We start from the raw sequence: 22,375 nt of genomic DNA on the forward strand, positions 1-22,375 counted from the left end.
GACCGTTCAATGCATGGCTGAGTGCTTATATCGTAGAGGCCCGGGCTATAGGCTAGATCAGACAAGTATTTTTTACTACGACAAATTACAAGGTAGCCTACTCTGCTGACAATGACAAACAGATCAATAAAAACAACGTTGTCCATATAATAGGCCTATGAGAAGGGAAGACACATATAGAATATGACATCCATCTAAACTGGAGGAGGTGGTAAGTGGTACTGACCCAACAATGATAAAGACTGAATATGTGCAGTGCGCATTCACCGGGGATATGGTCGATGCTCTCCACTGGTGCCAATAAGATAAGCTATAGGCCTACTGTTGTTCGCTCAATTACGTTAAGAATTTTGGTAACTGAAAGACAGATGGGTCTTTTCATTGTCTTCTCTTTACAGCAACAGCCATTTGCTTTCCCGTGATTTAATTTTGAAATATTGCAATATGCCTGGCTGGGCCTCTACTTTTCACTGAAAGTCACAACTCAACAATCATCTATTTGGTATTTTCGTGCGTGCTGCCTTTCCTTCCTTTTTTTTTAAGGCTAGGGGAAGCTAATGATCCTCTGTGTCTAAATCATGCTTCAGTAGTCTATTTTAAATGATTATTTATTTATGTATAGACAGCAGTAGGCTATATAATTTGGGCAATTTAATTCAATTTACTTAGGGAACGCTTCCCCAACCTTATGGACACGCCACCTACAGTGGGGAGAAAAAGTATTTGATACACTGCAGATTTTGCAGGTTTTCCTACTTACAAAGCATGTAGAGGTCTGTAATTTTTATCATAGGTACACTTCAACTGTGAGAGACGGAATCTAAAACAAAAATCCAGAAAATCACATTGTATGATTTTTAAGTAATTAATTTGCATTTTATTGCATGACATAAGTATTTGATCACTTACCAACCAGTAAGAATTCCGGCTCTCACAAACCTGTTAGTTTTTATTTAAGAAGCCCTCCTGTTCTCCACACATTACCTTTATTAACTGCACCTGTTTGAACTCGTTACCTGTATAAAAGACACCTGTCCACATACTCAATCAAACAGACTCCAACCTCTCCACAATGGCCAAGACCAGAGAGCTGTGTAAGGACATCAGGGATACAATTGTAGACCTCCACGAGGATGGGATGGGCTACAGGACAATAGGCAAGCAGCTTGGTGAGAAGGCAACAACTGTTGGCGCAATTATTAGAAAATGGAAGAAGTTCAAGATGACGGTCAATCACCCTCGGTCTGGGGCTCCATGCAAGATCTCACCTCGTGGGGCATCAATGATCATGAGGAAGGTGAGGGATCAGCCCAGAACTACACGGCAGGACCTGGTCAATGACCTGAAGAGAGCTGGGACCACAGTCTCAAAGAAAACCATTAGTAACACACTACGCCGTCATGGATTAAAATCCTGCAGCGCACGCAAGGTCCCCCTGCTCAAGCCAGCGCATGTCCAGGCCCGTCTGAAGTTTGCCAATGACCATCTGGATGATCCAGAGGAGGAATGGGAGAAGGTCATGTGGTCTGATGAGACAAAAATAGAGCTTTTTGGTCTAAACTCCACTCGCCGTGTTTGGAGGAAGAAGAAGGATGAGTACAACCCCAAGAACACCATCCCAACCGTGAAGCATGGAGGTGGAAACATCATTCTTTGGGGATGCTTTTCTGCAAAGGGGACAGGACGACTGCACCGTATTGAGGGGAGGATGGATGGGGCCATCTATCGCGAGATCTTGGCCAACAACCTCCTTCCCTCAGTAAGAGCATTGAAGATGGGTCATGGCTGGGTCTTCCAGCATGACAACGACCCGAAACACACAGCCAGGGCAACGAAGGAGTGGCATCTCAAGGTCCTGGAGTGGCCTAGCCAGTCTCCAGACCTGAACCCAATAGAACATCTTTGGAGGGAGCTGAAAGTCCATATTGCCCAGCAACAGCCCCGAAACCTGAAGGATCTGGAGAAGGTCTGTATGGAGGAGTGGGCCAAAATCCCTGCTGCAGTGTGTGCAAACCTGGTCAAGCCCTACAGGAAACATATGATCTCTGTAATTGCAAACAAAGGTTTCTGTACCAAATATTAAGTTCTGCTTTTCTAATGTATCAAATACTTATGTCATGCAATAAAATGCAAATGAATTACTTAAAAATCATACAATGTGATTTTCTGGATTTTAGATTCCGTCTCTCACAGTTGAAGTGTACCTATGATAACAATTACAGACCTCTAGATGCTTTGTAAGTAGGAAAACCTGCAAAATCGGCAGTGTATCAAATACTTGTTCTCCCCACTGTGTGTGTATATACAGTGGGGAAAAAAGTATTTAGTCAGCCACCAATTGTGCAAGTTCTCCCACTTAAAAAGATGAGAGGCCTGTAATTTTCATCATAGGTACACGTCAACTGTGACAGACAAATTGAGAAGAAATAAAATCCAGAAATTCACATTGTAGGATTTTTTATGAATTTATTTGCAAATTATGGTGGAGAATAAGTATTTGGTCACCTACAAACAAGCAAGATTTCTGGCTCTCAAAGACCTGTAACTTCTTCTTTAAGAGGCTCCTCTGTCCTCCACTCGTTACCTGTATTAATGGCACCTGTTTGAACTTGTTATCAGTATAAAAGACACCTGTCCACAACCTCAAACAGTCACACTCCAAACTCCACTATGGCCAAGACCAAAGAGCTGTCAAAGGACACCAGAAACAAAATTGTAGACCTGCACCAGGCTGGGAAGACAGAATCTGCAATACTTACAGTGGGGGGAAAAAAGTATTTAGTCAGCCACCAATTGTGCAAGTTCTCCCACTTAAAAAGATGAGAGGCCTGTACATTTCATCATAGGTACACGTCAACTATGACAGACAAAATGAGAAAGAGAAATCCAGAAAATCACATTCTAGGATTTTTTATGAATTTATTTGCAAATTATGGTGGAAAATAAGTATTTGGTCAATAACAAAAATTTCTCAATACTTTGTTATATACCCTTTTTTGGCAATGACACAGGTCAAACGTTTTCTGTATGTCTTCACAAGGTTTTCACACACTGTTGCAGGTATTTTGGCCCATTCCTCCATGCAGATCTCCTCTAGAGCAGTGATGTTTTGGGGCTGTCGCTGGGCAACACGGACTTTCAACTCCCTCCAAAGATTTTCTATGGGGTTGAGATCTGGAGACTGGCTAGGCCACTCCAGGACCTTGAAATGCTTCTTACGAAGCCACTCCTTCGTTGCCGGGCGGTGTGTTTGGGATCATTGTCATGCTGAAAGACCCAGCCACATTTCATCTTCAATGCCCTTGCTGATGGAAGGAGGTTTTCACTCAAAATCTCACGATACATGGCCCCATTCATTCTTTCCTTTACACGGATCAGTCGTCCTGGTCCCTTTACAGAAAAAGAGCTCCAAAGAATTATGTTTCCACCCCCATGCTTCACAGTAGGTATGGTGTTCTTTGGATGCAACTCAGCATTCTTTGTCCTCCAAACACGACGAGTTGAGTTTTTACCAAAAAGTTATATTTTGGTTTCATCTGACCATATGACATTCTCCCAATCCTCTTCTGGATCATCCAAATGCACTCTAGCAAACTTCAGACGGGCCTGGACATGTACTGGCTTAAGCAGGGGTACACGTCTGGCACTGCAGGATTTGAGTCCCTGGCGGCGTAGTGTGTTACTGATGGTAGGCTTTGTTACTTTGGTCCCAGTTCTCTGCAGGTCATTCACTAGGTCCCCCCGTGTGGTTCTGGGATTTTTGCTCACCGTTCTTGTGATCATTTTGACCCCACGGGGTGAGATCTTGCGTGGAGCCCCAGATCGAGGGTTATCAGTGGTCTTGTATGTCTTCCATTTCCTAATAATTGCTCCCACAGTTGATTTCTTCAAACCAAGCTGCTTACCTATTGCAGATTCAGTCTTCCCAGCCTGGTGCAGGTCTACAATTTTGTTTCTGGTGTCCTTTGACAGCTCTTTGGTCTTGGCCATAGTGGAGTTTGGAGTGTGACTGTTTGAGGTTGTGGACAGGTGTCTTTTATACTGATAACAAGTTCAAACAGGTGCCATTAATACAGGTAACGAGTGGAGGACAGAGGAGCCTCAAAGAAGAAGTTACAGGTCTGTGAGAGCCAGAAATCTTGCTTGTTTGTAGGTGACCAAATACTTATTTTCCACCATAATTTGCAAATAAATTCATTAAAGATCCTACAATGTGATTTTCTGAAAAAAAAATTCTCAATTTGTCTGTCATAGTTGACGTGTACCTATGATGAAAATTACAGGCCTCTCTCACCTTTTTAAGTGGGAGACCTTGCACAATTGGTGGCTGACTAAATACTTTTCTCACCCACTGTATGTCATGCAATAAAATGCAAATTAATTACTTAAAAATCATACAATGTGATTTTCTGGATTTTTGTTTTAGATTCCGTCTCTCACAGTTGAAGTGTATCTATGATAAAAATTACAGACCTCTACATGCTTTGTAAGTAGGAAAACCTGCAAAATCGGCAGTGTATCAAATACTTGTTCTCCCCACTGTATGTCAATCTACTATCCCCCATAGTAGAAAAGTTTAACTATTCTATTGGTCAGCTTGTCGAGAAAGAAATAGCCCAAACAGACTCTGGGACAGTTGTGAGACGATAGATCCCAAATTCATACAACCAGTAGGCATAGGCTACATATTTTTTTTAAAGCAATTAATCTGATGCAAAAGACCAGAACAATTAGCTTAAAATGTTGATAAACTATTTCTTATTTTTTTTGTAATTATAGTTTCCTTTCACGATATAACAACAATGCAATTGAATTACATTTGGCATTAAACAATAACTTGAGACGAATATACAGTGCACCCGGAAAGCACAGAGACCCTCACGCCACAGCCCCACTCCATAACGGTCCAAATATAAAACAACCTACTCCATTCTAGAACAAGGCTGCAATGCAACAAAATGCAGAAATAGTCAAGGGGCATGAACACCCCCCGAGTGCACCGCACACACAATAAAGATGGAAAAGGAAACAAACGTTTCATTTTCACCCACAACTAAAAACTAAACAAACAAAAACTACCCCTACCAGTCGTCTATGTATGTCTGTAGTCTATCAGACCATTACATGTTGTTTTCACTTTCTATCTCTGAGAGAAAATGTCCCCAGATGTCAGAAAAGGTATCGAGTTTACCATTCATTTTATAAATCAATATTTAATATGAAGCGGTTTCTGCCAAGGCTACATACCATTCCTTATATGAGGGAGGGTCCTTCTCCCTCCAGTGTCTCAATATTACTATTTTTGGCTGTGGTTAGAGCAACTTTTAGCCAGTTTAAACATGAGCTTCTCAGTCTATCAATATCCTAAGTGATATTCAGTAAGATTTGCTAGTTTAGTGGTACCCAGAATATCCCCAATATTTTCCATTACCTTCTGCCAAAAGGTATGCAAGCTTGGACAGTTACAGAACATATGGATCATGTCACCTGTATTTGACTGACATCGCCAGCATAGGTTGGATTCTATCTCAACCTCAGGGGAGTCCAATAAATCCTATTGAACACTTTAAATTGAATCAGCTTGGGCAGGGCATCTCTCATAGGGAGGAGCATCTGTTGTACTATTATATTCCATTCCTCCTCTCCAAATGTTACCTCCAAGTCTTTTTCCCATATAGGCCTTGAGGCCCTTACAAGTTCCATTAAATGCACCTATAAAAGGTGGCTATATAAAAGCCCTGCGGTATGTGATAATTTGCATAGGATTTCTATCTTAACACTTATATCGGAATGTACTGGGAATTTGTTGTTGTTTTGTCCTACCTTAAAAATACAATCTCTAAGCTGGAGATGCCTCCAAAAGTATTGTTTCAGTCAATTACACTTGGACCTTAGTTCTTCAAAAGAGGTAAAAGTGTTTTCTTGATACAGACAACCAATGTTCTTCATCCCCCTTTTATACCAATCTTTCCAGAAAACCATGTGTCCCCCTATTTTCAATTTAGGGTTGTTCCATAACGAAGCAGACCTTGTCAAGAAAGGTGAAGATCTCTCTCTCTTATGAATCTGGCTCCATATCATTTTAGTATGGGACATTATTGGATTCTGCAGTCCCACCTTTTGTTGACTCAAATAATCTGATAATAAAAATAAATTATAAATTGGTCATTTAGCAGACGCTCTTATCCAGAGCGACTTACAGGAGCAATTAGGGTTAAGTGCCTTGCTCAAGGGCACATCGACAGATTTTTCACCTAGTCGGCTTGGGGATTAGAACCAGCGACCTTTCAGTTACTGGTACAACGCTCTTAACCACTAAGCTACCTGCCGCCCATGATGCTCCGAATGGGGCATTAAATTCCTCTTCTATGTCCACCCAAATTGGCCTAGTCGAGTTCTCAACAAAGAGAGAGCCTATTTGGGCAGCTACAAAGGCTTCTTGATATAATTGCATGTTAAGGAGCTTTATTCCTCCCTTCTCAGTCTTTGCCTGTAATCACGCTAGTTTCATCCTGGCCCTTTTACCAGCCCAAACAAACACAGTAATAATTTTGTCCATGGATTTAAAAGTATAGACAGGTATGGATAGTGGTAACATGCTGATAACGTAATTCAGTTTAGATGCTATGACCATCTTTATAACCTGTATCATACCCCATAATGAGATTTGTAGCTTATCCAAGCTCTTAAACTGGAGTTGAATTTTGTTCAGTAGTGGGTCAAGGTTTTCAGAAATCATGTTCTCTAGACCAGGATTTAAAGCGATCCCCAGGTACCTCAAGTTTTTAGGGACCCATTGAAACCTCCAGCTGAGGAGGTCATTTCTCAGACAATGTTTTGACAGGGGCATTACTTCAGATTTGGTCCAGTTTACTTTATAGCCCGATATCTCTGAGAATGCATTTACTAGGTCCGGTAAAGGCGGTATGGATAGTTGGGGATCTGACATGAATAGTAATATGTCGTCTGCATAAAGCAGTCGTTTATTCTCCTTACCTCCCATATTAACCCATTTGATTGACTGATGCAGCCTAATGGCTTCGGCTAATGATTCGAATGCTATAAGAAATAGGAGGGGCGAGAGACAGTCACCTTGTCTCGTGCCTCGTCCTACAGAAAATTAAGATTATCGTAGTCCGTTAGTGACTACTATGGGTTTGGGGTCGTTGTACATAAATTTAATAATATTCTGAAAGCCCTGTCCAAATCCAAATGTATTTATAGTATAATGCAGGTAGTCCCAGCCCACCATATCAAAGGCTTTATCTGCATCTAGGGATAAGGCTGCCACTGAAGTATCCAAATATTTTGCCTTCCAGATGACATGCAATAGGCGTCTAAGATTATCAGATGAAGTTCTGCCTTTTACAAATCACACCTGGTCTGGATTTATGATTTTCTTAATGATATGATTTACCCTCATAGCCAGAAGTTTTGTAAAGAATTTTCCATCACAATTTATCAAAGAAATTGGACAGTAGCTCCCACACTCATGGGGATCCTTTCCCTTTTTGAGGATTAGGGTGATTACTGCATCACTCATAGAAGGTGGGCGCTCACCTGTGTCAATCGATGTGTTAAATGTTTTCAATATTTCTAGGCTAAGCTGCTCTGCAAACCTTTTATAGAAATCACTGGGTATCCCATCCAACCCTGCAGTTTTACCACTTGGTGCTTGTCTTACAGTTTCGGTCAATTCCTGTCTTCCTCTGTTAGTTTAGGAAGGTTAAAATTCTGAAAGAATGCCTCTGCTTTCTGCATATCTAAAGGACCGTCTGAAGTATAAAGCTACTGATAGTCTCGAAATATATTGTTAATTTCTTTATGATTGGTAATAAGCTTGCCTGTCTTATTTCAGATTCCACCTACTTGCAGATCTGTTTAGATTTCAATTGACTGGCCAACAGTTTTCCTGCCTTTTCACCTGATTTGTACCATCTCTGCTTCAGTCTGTACAGTGAATATTCAGCTTTTTTACTGAATAAAGTATTCAGCTCGTGTTAGGATTGGACCAATATTCCCTCTCCAGCGTTTTGAGCTCTGTTTCAAGTTTATCAATTTATCTAGTTTCTTAAGAGTAGCTGATTGTTGTATCATTACTCCGCGTATGTAAGCTTTAAAAGCTTCCCAGACATGTACCTGTTTCGCACTGTCTTTTTTAAAAAAAAAATTCTCTTTCTGCTCCAATTCCAACAGTCAGATCAATGGAAGCATGATCTGTCATAGCTAACGTGCCCACAATGCAAGCACCCACTTTATCTATGAGAGTGTGAGATCAGAAAGTAGTCGATGCGTGAATAAACAGTGTGCCTATTTGAAAATAATGCGTAATCACGAGCGGTTGGGTTGATCAATCTCTATATATCATAAAGACCAGCATCTTTACACAGTGTTTTAATTGCTTCTTGAGTTTTTGAGGTCCTGGTTAGACCCGTTTTGGATTTACCTAAAAAAGCATCAGGGACCTGATTATAATCCCCCCCTAGTACCAGACGAAAATCACCGAAATCCAGTATTATTTTGTTAAGTTGAGGAAGAAGTCTGGGTCCTCCTCATTTGGAGCATAAATATTTCCCAATATTATGTTTTGTCCTGAAATCTTTACAAGTAAAATCCAGATTCGTCCCGCTTTGTCCTTAAACTCTTTTTCCACTTGTATACTTTTGGAAAATAAAATAGGGACACCTCTTTTTTTTTGGTTGAATGTATTATGGTAAGCACTGCCCAACCATCTGTCTCCCACCCTAGGAGCATCCTTTTCCAGCAGGTGGGTCTCTTGGAGCCTAATCACGTCTGAGTGTTTTTGTTTGGCTGATCATTATTCCCGCAAAGAGAAGAGATTACCTTTCTCATGTAGACTGATACATGAACGGTCTAATTCCAAAAGACAAGGATGTAAACTGAGGTCAAACACAAACGGGAGAACGGTATAGGTCATAATAATGATAAAATAAAATAAGCTGACTAACACTTTGGGTGGTGCCCATCACGTATGGCACAAACACGCCTGTTATGGCCTATATTGACCCACTATTGCTGTTATTAGGGTGAAAACTTAAAATAATATATGTTTATCCCCACTATAACCATAATACAGAATTATATGCTTGGACTATATTCCTGTTTAATCTAGTACTATAATGATGTCAACTGTAAACCAGGAAGATAAATTATAGGCAGCATTCGTAGCATAAACACTCAATGAGACTGTTACTCACAACATGGGAGGTTCGATCACCTTAGAGAAAAATGGTTGTCCATCCGTGATGAACCACTGCCACCATGCGGATCTTCCATAGCCTACCACACTACTCAATTTGTTCAGCCTCATTGACGTCCATGACACACTTCTTTGCCTCCTTTGGGTCTGTGAAACGACGTAGTGATCCTCTCACGGTAACCCAGAACACGGCGGGATATTGCAATGAGTATTTCAGTCCCCGTTTCATGCACATATGCCTCACCTCCGTGACCGCATCTCTTGTCCAGAACCTCCTTGGAAAAGTCAGGGAAAAACTCCATCTTGGTCCCTTTCCAGTGAAAGGTCCTAAGCTCTTTGGCTCAGCCGGACCTTCTCCCTGTCAGTGTATCGTAAGAATTTCACCAGGATAGGCCGGGGCTTGTGTGGGGCTGGTCCTGGGCGCAGTATCGTCAGTGTCCGATGTGTTCTCTCGATGGTCATGTTGTTAACATCCTCCGGTGTGTTATCAAATAGGTTGCGTAAAATGTATTTCACACAATCTCCCGTATTTATGTGGATTTCGGGAACCCCTCTGATCCAAAGTATATTTCTCCCACTGTAATTTTCCTGGTATTTAAGTTGTTCGAGTTTTTCGATCAGACTTAATTTTTTCAACAGTGTCGTTTAGGCTGGTGTTCTTGTCCTCCAGGGTTGATATTAGCGCAGCAATGCACACAAGGCAGTAGGCTACGTGCGAATGTGCATTTGACTACCGGATAATGAAAGAAAGTTGAAAAACCAATAGAACATGAGAGAAATAGGCTACTGGTTTCAATGGCATATGGACGTTTTTATAAAACAATTGCCTCCACGGATATGGTCGGATTTTGCCTAGACTACTTTGAAGCAAGGTAAAACATGCCTCATAATATGTATTAAAAACGTTCAGGTTTCAAACAATTAAGTTGCTATGGTTTTCAAAATGCATACAACATCCAGCTCATTGCAAAGTGGTGTGTGATGCGCTGAAACCTGCCTTTCGTTACCTATGCATTTGAATGGCAAATGGGAAGAGCGTTTCAATTACCTGTTGAGAACTAAAAATACAGTTGAAGTCGGAAGTTTACATACACCTTAGCCAAATACATTTAAACTCAGTTTTTCACAATTCCTGACATTTTAATCCTAGTAAAGTCAGAAGTTTACATACACTCAATTAGTAGTTGGTAGCATTGCCTTTAAAACTGTTTAACTTGGGTCAAATGTTTCAGGTAGCCTTCCACAAGCTTCCCATAATAAGTTGGGTGAATTTTGGCCCATTCCTCCTGACAGAGCTGGTGTAACTGAGTCAGGTTTGTAGGCCTCCTTGCTCGCACACGCCTTTTCAGTTCTACCCACAAATGTTCTATTGGATTGAGGTCAGGGCTTTGTGATGGCCACTCCAATACCTTGACTTTGTTGTCCTTAAACCATTTTGCCACAACTTTGGAAGTATGCTTGGGGTCCATTGTCCATTTGGAAGACCCATTTGCGACCAAGCTTTAACTTCCTGACTGATGTCTTGAGATGTTGCTTCAATATATCCACATCATTTTCCTTCCTCGTGATGCCATCTATTTTGTGAAGTGCACCAGTCCCTCCTGCAGCAAAGCACCCCCACAGCATGATGCTGCCACCCCCGTGCTTCACGGTTGGGATGGTGTTCTTCGGCTTGCAAGCCACACCCTTTTTCCTCCATACATATCGATGGTCATTATGGGCAAACAGTTCTATTTTTGTTTCATCAGACCAGAAGACATTTCTCCAAAAAGTACGATCTTCGTCCCCATGTGCAGTAGCAAACCGTAGTCTGGCTTTTTTATGGCGGTTTTGGAGCAGTGGCTTCTTCCTTGCTGAGCGGCCTTTCAGGTTATGTCGATATAGGACTCGTTTTACTGTGGATATAGATAATTTTGTACCTGTTTCCTCCAGCATCTTCACACTTTTCGCACCAAAGTAAGTTCATCTCTAGGAGACAGAACGTGTCTCCTTCCTGAGCGGTATGACGGCTGCTTGGTCCCATGGTGTTTATACTTGCGTACTATTGTTTGTACAGATGAACATGTTTGGAAGTTGTTCAGACGTTTGGAAGTTGCTCCCAATGAGGAACCAGACTTGTGGAGGCCTACAGTTATTTACCTGAGGTCTTGGCTGATTTCTTTTGATTTTCCCATGATGTCAAGCAAAGAGGCACTGAGATTGAAGGTAGGCCTTGAAATACATCCACAGGTACACCTCCAATTGACTCAAATGATGTCAATTAGCCTATCAGAAGCTTCTAAAGCCATGACATAATTTTCTGGAATTTCCCAAGCTGTTTAAAGGCACAGTCAACTTAGTGTATGTAAACTTCTGACCCACTGGAATTGTGATACAGTGAATTATAAGTGAAATAATCTGTCTGTAAACAATTGTTGGAAAAATTACTTGTGTCATGCACAAAGTAGATGTCCTAACCGACTTGCCAAAACTGTAGTTTGTTAAAAAAAAAATTGTGGAGTGGTTGTAAAACGAGTTTTAATGACTCCAACCTTAGTGTATGTAAACTTCCGACTTCAACTGTACATATGAGATGAGTAAAGCAGTATGTAAACATGATTAAAGTGACTAGAGTTCCATTATTAAAGTGGCCAGTGATTCCATGTATATGTAAATAGCGCAGCCTTTAAGGTGCAGGGTTGAGTAACCGGGTGGTAGCCGGCAATTGATGGCTATTTAACAGTCTGATGGCCTTGCGATAGAAGCTGTTTTTCAGTCTCTCGTTCTCAGCTATTTTTAATCATGGACAAAAAACTATTTTAACACACTATTGCATTTAGAATTGTTGAGCAATGATTTTCTGCTCAAAGGCTCTGTATCTGTATGCTGTGCGCGTCTGATAAATAAGACACATAACGAATATACACACACGCCAATTTCATTCCACTAAATTATGCAAATGAACCCATAGACCGATAAGCATAACCGGTCAATTGTATTTACATCAACTGGTATTTCCATCATTTAATAGGCTAAAAAGCATTATTTCACAATGGGATTTTTCTCCTCCTACCGGACACTTGGCTTGTGCCAATTTTATTTATCTGCTTTTCTATTATTTCTTTTTACGACCAAAAGACGGTTATGACCGGCTAACGGAAACCCACGGGCTCCTTGTAAAAAAGGTGCTTCTAGAGCCCTGCCAATTATATGTACACTGATACTACCCCTGGTGTGTGTGTGCGCGCATGAACACACGGGCGGCACCTTACTCATCAATGTGTTAATAATAAGACCACCTTACTTTAAATTAATGTTTTTTTTATTTTTATTCCGTACAGACTAATTAGCATATTAAGTATATCATTTGCATACTTTTTTTTATCTCTAATTTAATAAATTGTTACAAACTCCGTTTTGCATAAAGCATGAATACCTCAAATTATTGCACTTACATTTTTGTAATTATAATAATAATATAATAATATAATAATATGCCATTTAGCAGACGCTTTTATCCAAAGCGACTTACAGTCATGCGTGCATACATTTTTGTGTATGGGTGGTCCCGGGGATCGAACCCACTACCTTGGCGTTACAAACGCCGTGCTCTACCAGCTGAGCTACAGAGGACTGCCTAATTTGCATAATATAGCATTTTTATTTAAATTGTACTTTAATTTGAATGAATTTAATAACAATATGACCACCCTATCTTGAGATATTTGGACAAAACGTGTTGAATTTAAGAATCCAGACAGGTGATTTGGTGAAATGATTGACTAGGATTAACATTGACCTGTCCGCGACCTTTTGATATTTTCCGATAACTTGAAAATAAGATCTCAGCAATGGTAAGTCCTATCCTCGTGAAATAAAAAGTTGTTTGTGTTCATGAGAAGTTTCTATATAACAATACAAAGTATAACACCAGAACCAAAGTTTCATTTTGTCCCCTAACACCCTACTTCAAGTATCAAGTCTCTGCTATAACACAAAGGATGACTGTTATAAGCAAAGGGAAGAAAACCAGGAATGCCATACCAATAGGGCTCAACAGTGGTCATTAAGCCTATGACTCAAACACCTAAAGAGCAACAATGGGTCTGAGAAGCAGAACACTTCTACACAATGACAGGAAGCGTTACAGCATATTGAGAAATGCCAGGACCACAAGCCCAGACGGGGGAGAACTATTGGGACTGAAACATCTACAGGTGCCCTCCTGCCAAAACAGCGTGTAATGCCCTTTATAAAATCCACAGAAGGAGAAATGTCATTATCTCAGGAAAGGTTGACTGAATGTGATAAAACGTTGCCCGCCACAAAGGGTCTCACTGCCAAAGAAATCACAGCAGAACAATTCCGCATTTCTAGAAGGAAAGTGTCAAAGGAGAGAGGCAATAGGCCAGACTCTAGAAGCCTACATGTCATTGATTGACCTGAGCATAACTTTCGATCCAGAAAGTGGTAACAGCCTAATTCAAGAATGGCAACGACTGCAAAATCTGGTTCCAATTATTATTATTTTTCACCTGGTTCCAATTGTGTTATTATAAGTAGTCAAATATGCATCGCCTATTTGCATGTGAACAGAACTATTGCCTAATCAACGAACATACAATCAACCACAAAAATACGGTCATCTTGAACATCACATTGCTATTGGTAATTAGTTCAAGTGTATCCATCTTCCAAACAAATAGCTACTGTACCCTAAGAGTACAGTTACTAGTGGAATTAATATAGCTACCTAGAAAGCTATCCTAACATGCATTTTATCCCCCGAGGGAATTTAGCTAGCTAACGTTACATTGTTAGCTGCCCTTTAGATTAAATATTCAATAAGATGATTTGTAGACCATAAAATACTGGTGGTTTCCATTCATAAGTGGACTTGTGTGAGTTCCCTGGTTATATCCAAATATATCACTGAAAGTAAAATAGGTTTGCAAATTCAGCACAGCACCCAAATGCTCAACATTTTTACATTTTAGTCATTTAGCAGACGCTCTTATCCAGAGCGACTTACAGTTAGTGAGTGCATACATTTTCATACTGAAACTCAACATCTGACCTCATAAAGTCACTATCAAACTAGCAATGCCATCTCTCCTTTGACACATCTCAACAAGGTATGACATCACATGCCTTGGCAAGCTAGCACTCAACTTGCAACAACCACAGAAATGTAGATATTGTAGCTAGGCATCAGGTTCTTAAGGAAGTGGATGGCTGAAAACTTTTTACTTTTAAACTCGGACAAAACAGAGATGCTTGTTCTAGGTCCCAAGAAACAAAGAGATCTTCTGTTAAATCTGACAATTCATCTTGATGGTTGTAAAGTCGTCTCAAATAAAACTGTGAAGGACCTAGGCGTTACTCTTGACCCTGATCTCTCTTTTGACGAACATATCAAGACTGTTTCAAGGACAGCTTTTTTCCATCTACGTAACATTGCAAAAATCAGAAATTTTCTGTCCAAAAATGATGCAGAAAAATTAATCCATGCATTTGTTACTTCTAGATTAGACTACTGCAATGCTCTATTTTCCGGCTACCCGGATAAAGCACTAAATAAACTTCAGTTAGTGCTAAATACGGCTGCTAGAATCCTGACTAGAACCAAGAAATTTGATCATATTACTCCAGTGCTAGCTTCCCTACACTGGCTTCCTGTTAAGGCAAGGGCTGATTTCAAGGTTTTACTGTTAACCTATAAAGCGTTACATGGGCTTGCTCCTACCTATCTTTCCGAGTTGGTCCTGCCGTACATACCAATACGTACGCTACGGTCACAAGACGCAGGCCTCCTAATTGTCCCTAGAATTTCTAAGCAAACAGCGGGAGGCAGGGCTTTCTCCTATAGATCTCCATTTTTATGGAACAGTCTGCCTACCCATGTGAGAGACGCAGACTCGGTCTCAACCTTTAAGTCTTTACTGAAGACTTATCTCTTCAGTAGGTCATATGATTGAGTGTAGTCTGGCCCAGGAGTGTGAAGGTGAACGGAAAGGCTGGAGCAACGAACAGCCCTTGCTGTCTCTGCCAGGCCGGTTCCCCTCTCCACTGGGGTTCTCTGCCTCTAACCCTGTTGCAGGGGCTGAGTCACTGGCCTGCTGGTGCTCTTTCATGCCGTCCCTGGGAGGGGTGCGTCACTTGAGTGGGTTGAGTTACTGACGTGATCTTCCTGTCTGGGTTGGCGCCCCCCCCCCCCCTTGGTTTGTGCTGTGGTGGAGACCTCTGTGGGCTATACTCGGCCTTGTCTCAGGATTGTAAGTTGGTGGTTGGGGATATCCCTCTAGTGGTGCGGGGGCTGTGCTTTGGCGGAGTGGGTGGGGTTATATCCTTCCTGTTTGGCCCTGTCCGGGGGTTTCTTCGGATGGGGCCACAGTGTCTCCGGACCGCTCCTGTCTCAGCCTCCAGTATTTATGCTGCAGTAGTTTATGTGTCGGGGGGCTGGGGTTAGTTGGTTATACCTGGAGTACTTCTCCTGTCTTATCCAGTGTCCTGTGTGAATTTAAGTATGCTCTCTCTAATTCTCTCGTTCTCTCTTTCTCTCTGAGAACCTGAGCCCTAGGACCATACGTCAGGACTACCGGGCATGATGACACCCTGCTGCCCCCAGTCCGCCTGGCCTTGCTGCTATTCCAGTTTCAACTGTTCTGCCTGCGGCTACGAAACCCCTACCTGTCCCAGACCTGCTGTTTTCAACTCTAAATGATCGGCTATGAAAAGCCAACTGAGAGACCTGAGCCCTAGGACCATACGTCGGGACTACCGGCCGTGGTGACTCCTTGCTATCCCCAGTCCGCCTGGCCTTGCTGCTATTCCAGTTTAAACTGTTCTGCCTGCGGTTATGGAACCCCTACCTGTCCCAGACCTGCTGTTTTAAACTCTAATGATCGGCTATGAAAAGCCAACTGAGATTTATTCCTGATTATTATTTGACCATGCTTGTCACTTATGAACATTTTTGAACATCTTGGCATGGTTCTGTTATAATCTCCACCCGGCACAGCCAGAAGAGGACTGGCCACCCCTCATAGCCTGGTTCCTCTCTAGGTTTCTTCCTAGGTTTTGCCTTTCTAGGGAGTTTTTCCTAGCCACCGTGCTTCTACACCTGCATTACTAGCTGTTTGGGGTTTTAGGCTGGGTTTCTGTACAGCACTTCGAGATATTAGCTGATGTAAGAAGGGCTATATAAAATAAAATTGATTGATTGATTGATTCTACATTTCCAGCAAGCTAGCCAGCTACTTAGCTAGGTTGCTAGCTAGCTAACGTTAATGTAAAGCATGTGCTCTTGAGACAATATCTACATTTTATGCTAAGAGTACATTTTCGGTGGCAGTGGCGATGCACATTTAATAAAGATAGAAAAGTCGATAATTATCACTGAAATATGGTGCACCGTTTTTTTATGAAGGTTACGCCGTTGATGCTGCACAATAAAGCAATGGCTAAATGAATGGGGGTTGGGATACTAGCAATAGAAATGAATGTGTCCGGAATTCAGACTGGATGATATAACGCTAGTTGGACTCACCTGGCTATAGTGCACCCTGAATGGTTTCAGATATTTGGAGCTGGTGCACGGAATGACCTGGATATCATTTATCTGCTCCATAGTTCACACTGCTAAGCTGCCCACCGGTGCTTATCTCACCTCAGATAGCACAAACCGCAGATCGTAGTGGAGAGTGAAGACAAATGCCTACGGTTCCCTAGTAAGGACAAAATACACTAGTGTTGAACCTAAAGTCGAATAGCATGTTCATGAATTATCTGTGTGTGCAGGACATTGAATGATGATTGATGAATAATATATTGCGTAAATAAACCAAAGTAATCTAAAAAATACAATAATTTTCATGATAAATTAGGATGCGTTCGTAAATTAGCCAGAGCGCAGAATAACTGATGTCAGTAACGTCGGCAAAAAAAACAATTACATCGTTGCCAGCAGCACAGTTATAGTCACCAACGCTCTAAATAACATGCAAACAGCTTATCCAGCTCTGCTAGGGCGAGTAAAATGATCAGAGTGAGCTGTTCTCTCATTTGTGTCTGGAAGTAACTAGCAAGTTAGCCAGTTAGCTTGGGTGCTTGACAGCCATTATGAGGTCAGAACGCACGGATCAAACCGACTCCTTGGCCAGAGCGTCCAGTGTGGCTCTGAACACTCCAAAAGTGAACCGCTCTGAATTTACAAACGAACAATCTGAAAACCCTCTCAATTTATGAACGCCCAGAGCGCACTCTGGCACACCAGAGTGAATATAGGAACACACCCTTAAGGACAAGCAAGTGCTATTGGTGTAAAATGTGGATTCCAAAAGGCTTTAAATAGAAGATCCAGTGTCCTTTACCTTAAAAACAAAAAAATATGGATAATGAAAGGGAATTGTATGCATTTTGAACACTTTTTTTGTGTGTGGATGTAGGCGTTTTTGCCATGTCCCCAGGTGTTATTCATCAAATTCCAAGAGAAATATATAAGCCTTAAAATATAAATTTCTTCATTATTTTATAGTCCTAGTTAAATTATCTCTTATCAATATCACTTCCCACACTGTTAGTTTGTTGTAATTCTCTGTTTTAGAAAATAACCCCTTTCTAAAATGACACCACATCCAGGAAGTGTCATAATATCTTTAGTGGGAAAACAATGGTGCAAAGGTACATACATATAAACACTCAGTTTTATCTATTTTTCCATGTTTCATGTTGTTAATCTGTATGTCCCACTCATACATTTCCACCATGTTAGGCTAAATTAGAGATTTTAAAAAAAATAATCCAAATGTTAAAATATGTTTGATAGAGAAGTTAAAATCCTGTTCAAGTGTTCATTATTATGCTAGCTAAATCTTGCTCACTCACAGCTATGGCTAATTTGGTCTCAAAATTGCCACACTGTTAGGATTATGCACCTAACAGGTTGAAAAATGCACCTAAAAAAACAGTAAGTGCCTGAGCTTGACCAATATATTTTTCTGAAAGTCAAACATGTCCTTTTTCTGATAGAATACTAAAATAATTTTAAAAATGTATATAATTTTTTCCCCAAACGTTATGAGGTCCAAAAGGCACGGCAAACTAGGAATGACCCCCCCTAGAACAGGGTGTCCCAAACTCGGTCCTGGGGCACGTTTTGGTTTTTGCCCTCGCACTACACAGCTGATTAAAATAATCAAAGCTTGATGATGAGTTGTATCATTTGAATCAGCTGTGTAATGCTAGGGGAAAACCAAAAGGTTGGAAATGGTGGTGAGTAGTATGGAGGAAATGGAGAACAAGTTGGTGAAGCAACAGTGGTGATAGTGTTTGATGAGACCACAGGGCCTCACTTACACCCTATCCGACTAACTAATGCCGTAGAGAAAGAGCTTGATGAAATTAAATTAGCTTGGTTTATTGGAAATTGTAGATTGTTAATATTGTGTGGTAGCCAGGCTCAGCAAGAGAAGATTCTGAAAATGGAAAAGCTTAATAAGAAGAAGATTAAAAGCCATGTCCCTGGTGCTTATGCTAGATTGAGAGGAGTCATCACTGGGGTCCCAATATCTATGTACACAGATGATATTAAAGAAAATGTGAAGGGAGGCAGAGTGATTGAGGCCAAAAGGTTTATCAGTAGGAAAGAGGGTCAAAGAAGAGAAAGCTTATCAGTGATGCTGAAGTTTCTTAGTTTCAATGTTAGAGAAAAGCCAGGTTGAAGGTTATTGTGGAGATGGCGAAATAAATATTTGGGGTAACTGTTGTTGACATGCTGAACAATCCTAAGGGTGGAGTGTTTCAGCATGATATAAATAAAGTTTAATGGGGTTGGGGAGGGTTTCTTGGGGGGGATAGGCTGTGGTAGAAGTTAGGGATTTATTTGGTTTAGAATTTTATTTTCATGGTAGTACAGAATTGGGCAGATCATGATTGATCGTACATTCCAGCACAGTAGGTGGAGGCATGCATTGTAAACGTTGGTTTGCGGACCGCCATGATGTCATAGAAGAGGAAGAACCTAAATGTGCATTGCTGTGTTCTCCACATCTGGAGATATCAGTAGATGTTTTTTCTTTGAGAGATTTTGAGAGATTTATCAACCTGGCTCTGAAAGCTAGCTAGTCTACTAAGTCATCTTGATCATCTGGCAAGAAGCAACAAGGGCAGGATTGAGAAACTAGGACATAAGGACAACGAGAAGGAGGAAAAAGAGAGGATAAAACCAACAGAAAAATGAATTAATATGGGGGATTTCTGGAGGATTTCTAAAGGAAAGAAAGTACAAGTCATTGAAAAGGAAACAAACAAACTAACAAACAAAAAAGCACATAAAGGCGAGGTAGGATTTTCTGGACATTGTAATTGATGTGTGGTGTTCATTTCACTAAATTACACATTTTAAAAGCTTTATTTTCATTATAAAAGTGCATTATTTAAAAAGTTGCATCCATCAATGCTCAAATTCTAAAAAATAACAATGTCAGGAGCTTGGCCCATTCCATTTGATCTCCCAGCAGAAAATAACTTTGAACATTCTATACAGCATCACAAACAAAAGCTGCTGAGGGACAATCCAGAGACATTGTTTTCTGATTATACCCTAGTTCCGTTTATGCACGTCCACTTCCGCTTTTAAGCTCTGCCAACCCAACGACTTCCTGTGTAGCGCCTGATGCAATCTTCTGTACTGACAGCTGTCTAAATCAAATCAAATAAAATGTTATTGGTCACATACACGTGTTCAGCAGATGTTATTGCGGGTGTAGTAATATCTAACAATTTCACAATACACTGCTCAAAAAAATAAAGGGAACACTAAAATAACACATCCTAGATCTGAATGAATGAAATAATCTTATTAAATACTTTTTTCTTTACATAGTTGAATGTGCTGACAACAAAATCACACAAAAATTATCAATGGAAATCAAATGTATCAACCCATGGAGGTCTGGATGTGGAGTCACCCTCAAAATTAAAGTGGAAAACCACACTACAGGCTGATCCAACTTTGATGTAATGTCCTTAAAACAAGTCAAAATGAGGCTCAGTAGTGTGTGTGGCCTCCACGTGCCTGTATGACCTCCCTACAACGCCTGGGCATGCTCCTGATGAGGTGGCGGATGGTCTCCTGAGGGATCTCCTCCCAGACCTGGACTAAAGCATCCGCCAACTCCTGGACAGTCTGTGGTGCAATGTGGCGTTGGTGGAAGGAGCGAGACATGATGTCCCAGATGTGCTCAATTGGATTCAGGTCTGGGGAACGGGCGGGCCAGTCCATAGCATCAATGCCTTCCTCTTGCAGGAACTGCTGACACACTCCAGCCACATGAGGTCTAGCATTGTCTTGCATTAGGAGGAATCCAGGGCCAACCGCACCAGCATATGGTCTCACAAGGAGTCTGAGGATCTCATCTCGGTACCTAATGGCATTCAGGCTACCTCTGGCGAGCACATGGAGGGCTGTGCGGCCCCACAAAGAAATGCCACCCCACACCATGACTGACCCACCGCCAAACCGGTCATGCTGGAGGATGTTGCAGGCAGCAGAACGTTCTCCACGGCATCTCCAGACTCTGTCACGTCTGTCACATGTGCTCAGTGTGAACCTGCTTTCATCTGTGAAGAGCACAGGGCGCCAGTGGCGAATTTGCTAATCTTGGTGTTCTCTGGCGAATGCCAAACGTCCTGCACGGTGTTGGGCTGTAAGCACAACACCCACCTGTGGACGTCAGGCCCTCATACCACCCTCATGGAGTCTGTTTCTGACCGTTTGAGCAGACACATGCACATTTGTGGCCTGCTGGAGGTCATTTTGCAGGGCTCTGGCAGTGCTCCTCCTGCTCCTCCTTGCACAAAGGCGGAGGTAGCGGTCCTGCTGCTGGGTTGTTGCCCTCCTACGGCCTCCTCCACGTCTCCTGATGTACTGGCCTGTCTCCTGGTAGCGCCTCAATGCTCTGGACACTACGTTGACAGACACAGCAAACCTTCTTGCCACAGCTCGCATTGATGTGCCATCCTGGATGAGCTGCACTACCTGAGCCAATTGTGTGGGTTGTAGACTCCGTTTCATGCTACCACTAGAGTGAAAGCACTGCCAGCATTCAAAAGTGACCAAAACATCAGCCAGGAAGCATAGGAACTGAGAAGTGGTCTGTGGTCACCACCTGCAGAACCAGTGCTTTATTGGGGGTGTCTTGCTAATTGCCTATCATTTCCACCTGTTGTCTATTCCATTTGCACAACAGCATGTGACATTTATTGTCAATCAGTGTTGCTTCCTACAAGGAAAGTTTGATTTCACAGAAGTGTGATTGACTTGGAGTTACATTGTGTTGTTTAAGTGTTCCCTTTATTATTTTGAGCAGTATATATATATATATATATATATTTTAGACATTTATTTATTTGTACGAATAAATAATTTCATATGACCACAAACAAAACAAACAATTAAATCTCGACCTCCATCCTTATATTGTCACAAAAATCACAAAAATAATCCAGCTCCACCGCTACCTCTTGATCCCACTGCACACACCTGCAGTGGAACCAGTGCAGACAGAAGTCACAGCACAACCATGGTACCTCGGATCTACACTCCTGAGAGGAGCTTGCAGGCGGATCATGCTCCCCACAGCGAGAACAGCAGGTGGTCTTCTTTTATAAAAGAGAGAGAGAAAAACAGATGAAGTACCTGAGAGTGGTGCCATGGGTGGCGTGACCGGTGGAGCTTTTCTCTTCCTTTTCTGTGCTGCAGTTTGTGAAAAAGTACTGTTAGACAGAGCATGTTTCATGAAAACCTTTTCAACTTTTTTACATCGATAGGAAGCTGCAGAGGTTTTGGAGGAGGTGGAGATGACTTGAGGGCTGGTGCTATGTACTGTAGATATGTAAAGATAGATTTTTTTGTTTACATTGCTCTTTTATAAAACAGATAACAAACAGTCATTTGTTCGTAATTTAACGTGTTTACCTGTGGAGGTGGCAGTATTCAAATTGCAGGGGGCCAGGGACACCAGACGAGGCTGCTATGGTGGTGTGACCAGCGGAGACTGAGGAGGCAGTTGGTCCAGAGGAGGCCGTGTTGGCGGTGACAGACAGGGTGGGTGGTGTGCATCGTGGTGGTGATGGACAAAACCGCCGACGATGGCTTGGAGGAGCTGGTGTTTG

General features: G+C 41.7%; 1 protein-coding gene across 1 annotated transcript in view; it reads right to left on the reverse strand.

Annotated features, from left to right (window-relative positions):
- LOC311106732 (uridine diphosphate glucose pyrophosphatase NUDT14-like) overlaps nucleotides 1-16,829 on the reverse strand; it is a gene marked incomplete at its 5' end in the record, with an annotated part of 70,565 nt that extends 53,736 nt beyond the window's left edge. The window contains one exon of the mRNA XM_084149132.1: nucleotides 16,749-16,829. Within this exon, the coding sequence (XP_084005258.1) occupies nucleotides 16,749-16,829 (81 nt within the window). The remainder of the gene's footprint in view (nucleotides 1-16,748) is intronic.
- Nucleotides 16,830-22,375: the final 5,546 nt, after the last annotated feature.

This window comes from Coregonus lavaretus (assembly GCF_964263955.1).
Source record: "Coregonus lavaretus genome assembly, chromosome: 31".
In the NCBI taxonomy this organism is placed as follows: domain Eukaryota; kingdom Metazoa; phylum Chordata; class Actinopteri; order Salmoniformes; family Salmonidae; genus Coregonus; species Coregonus lavaretus.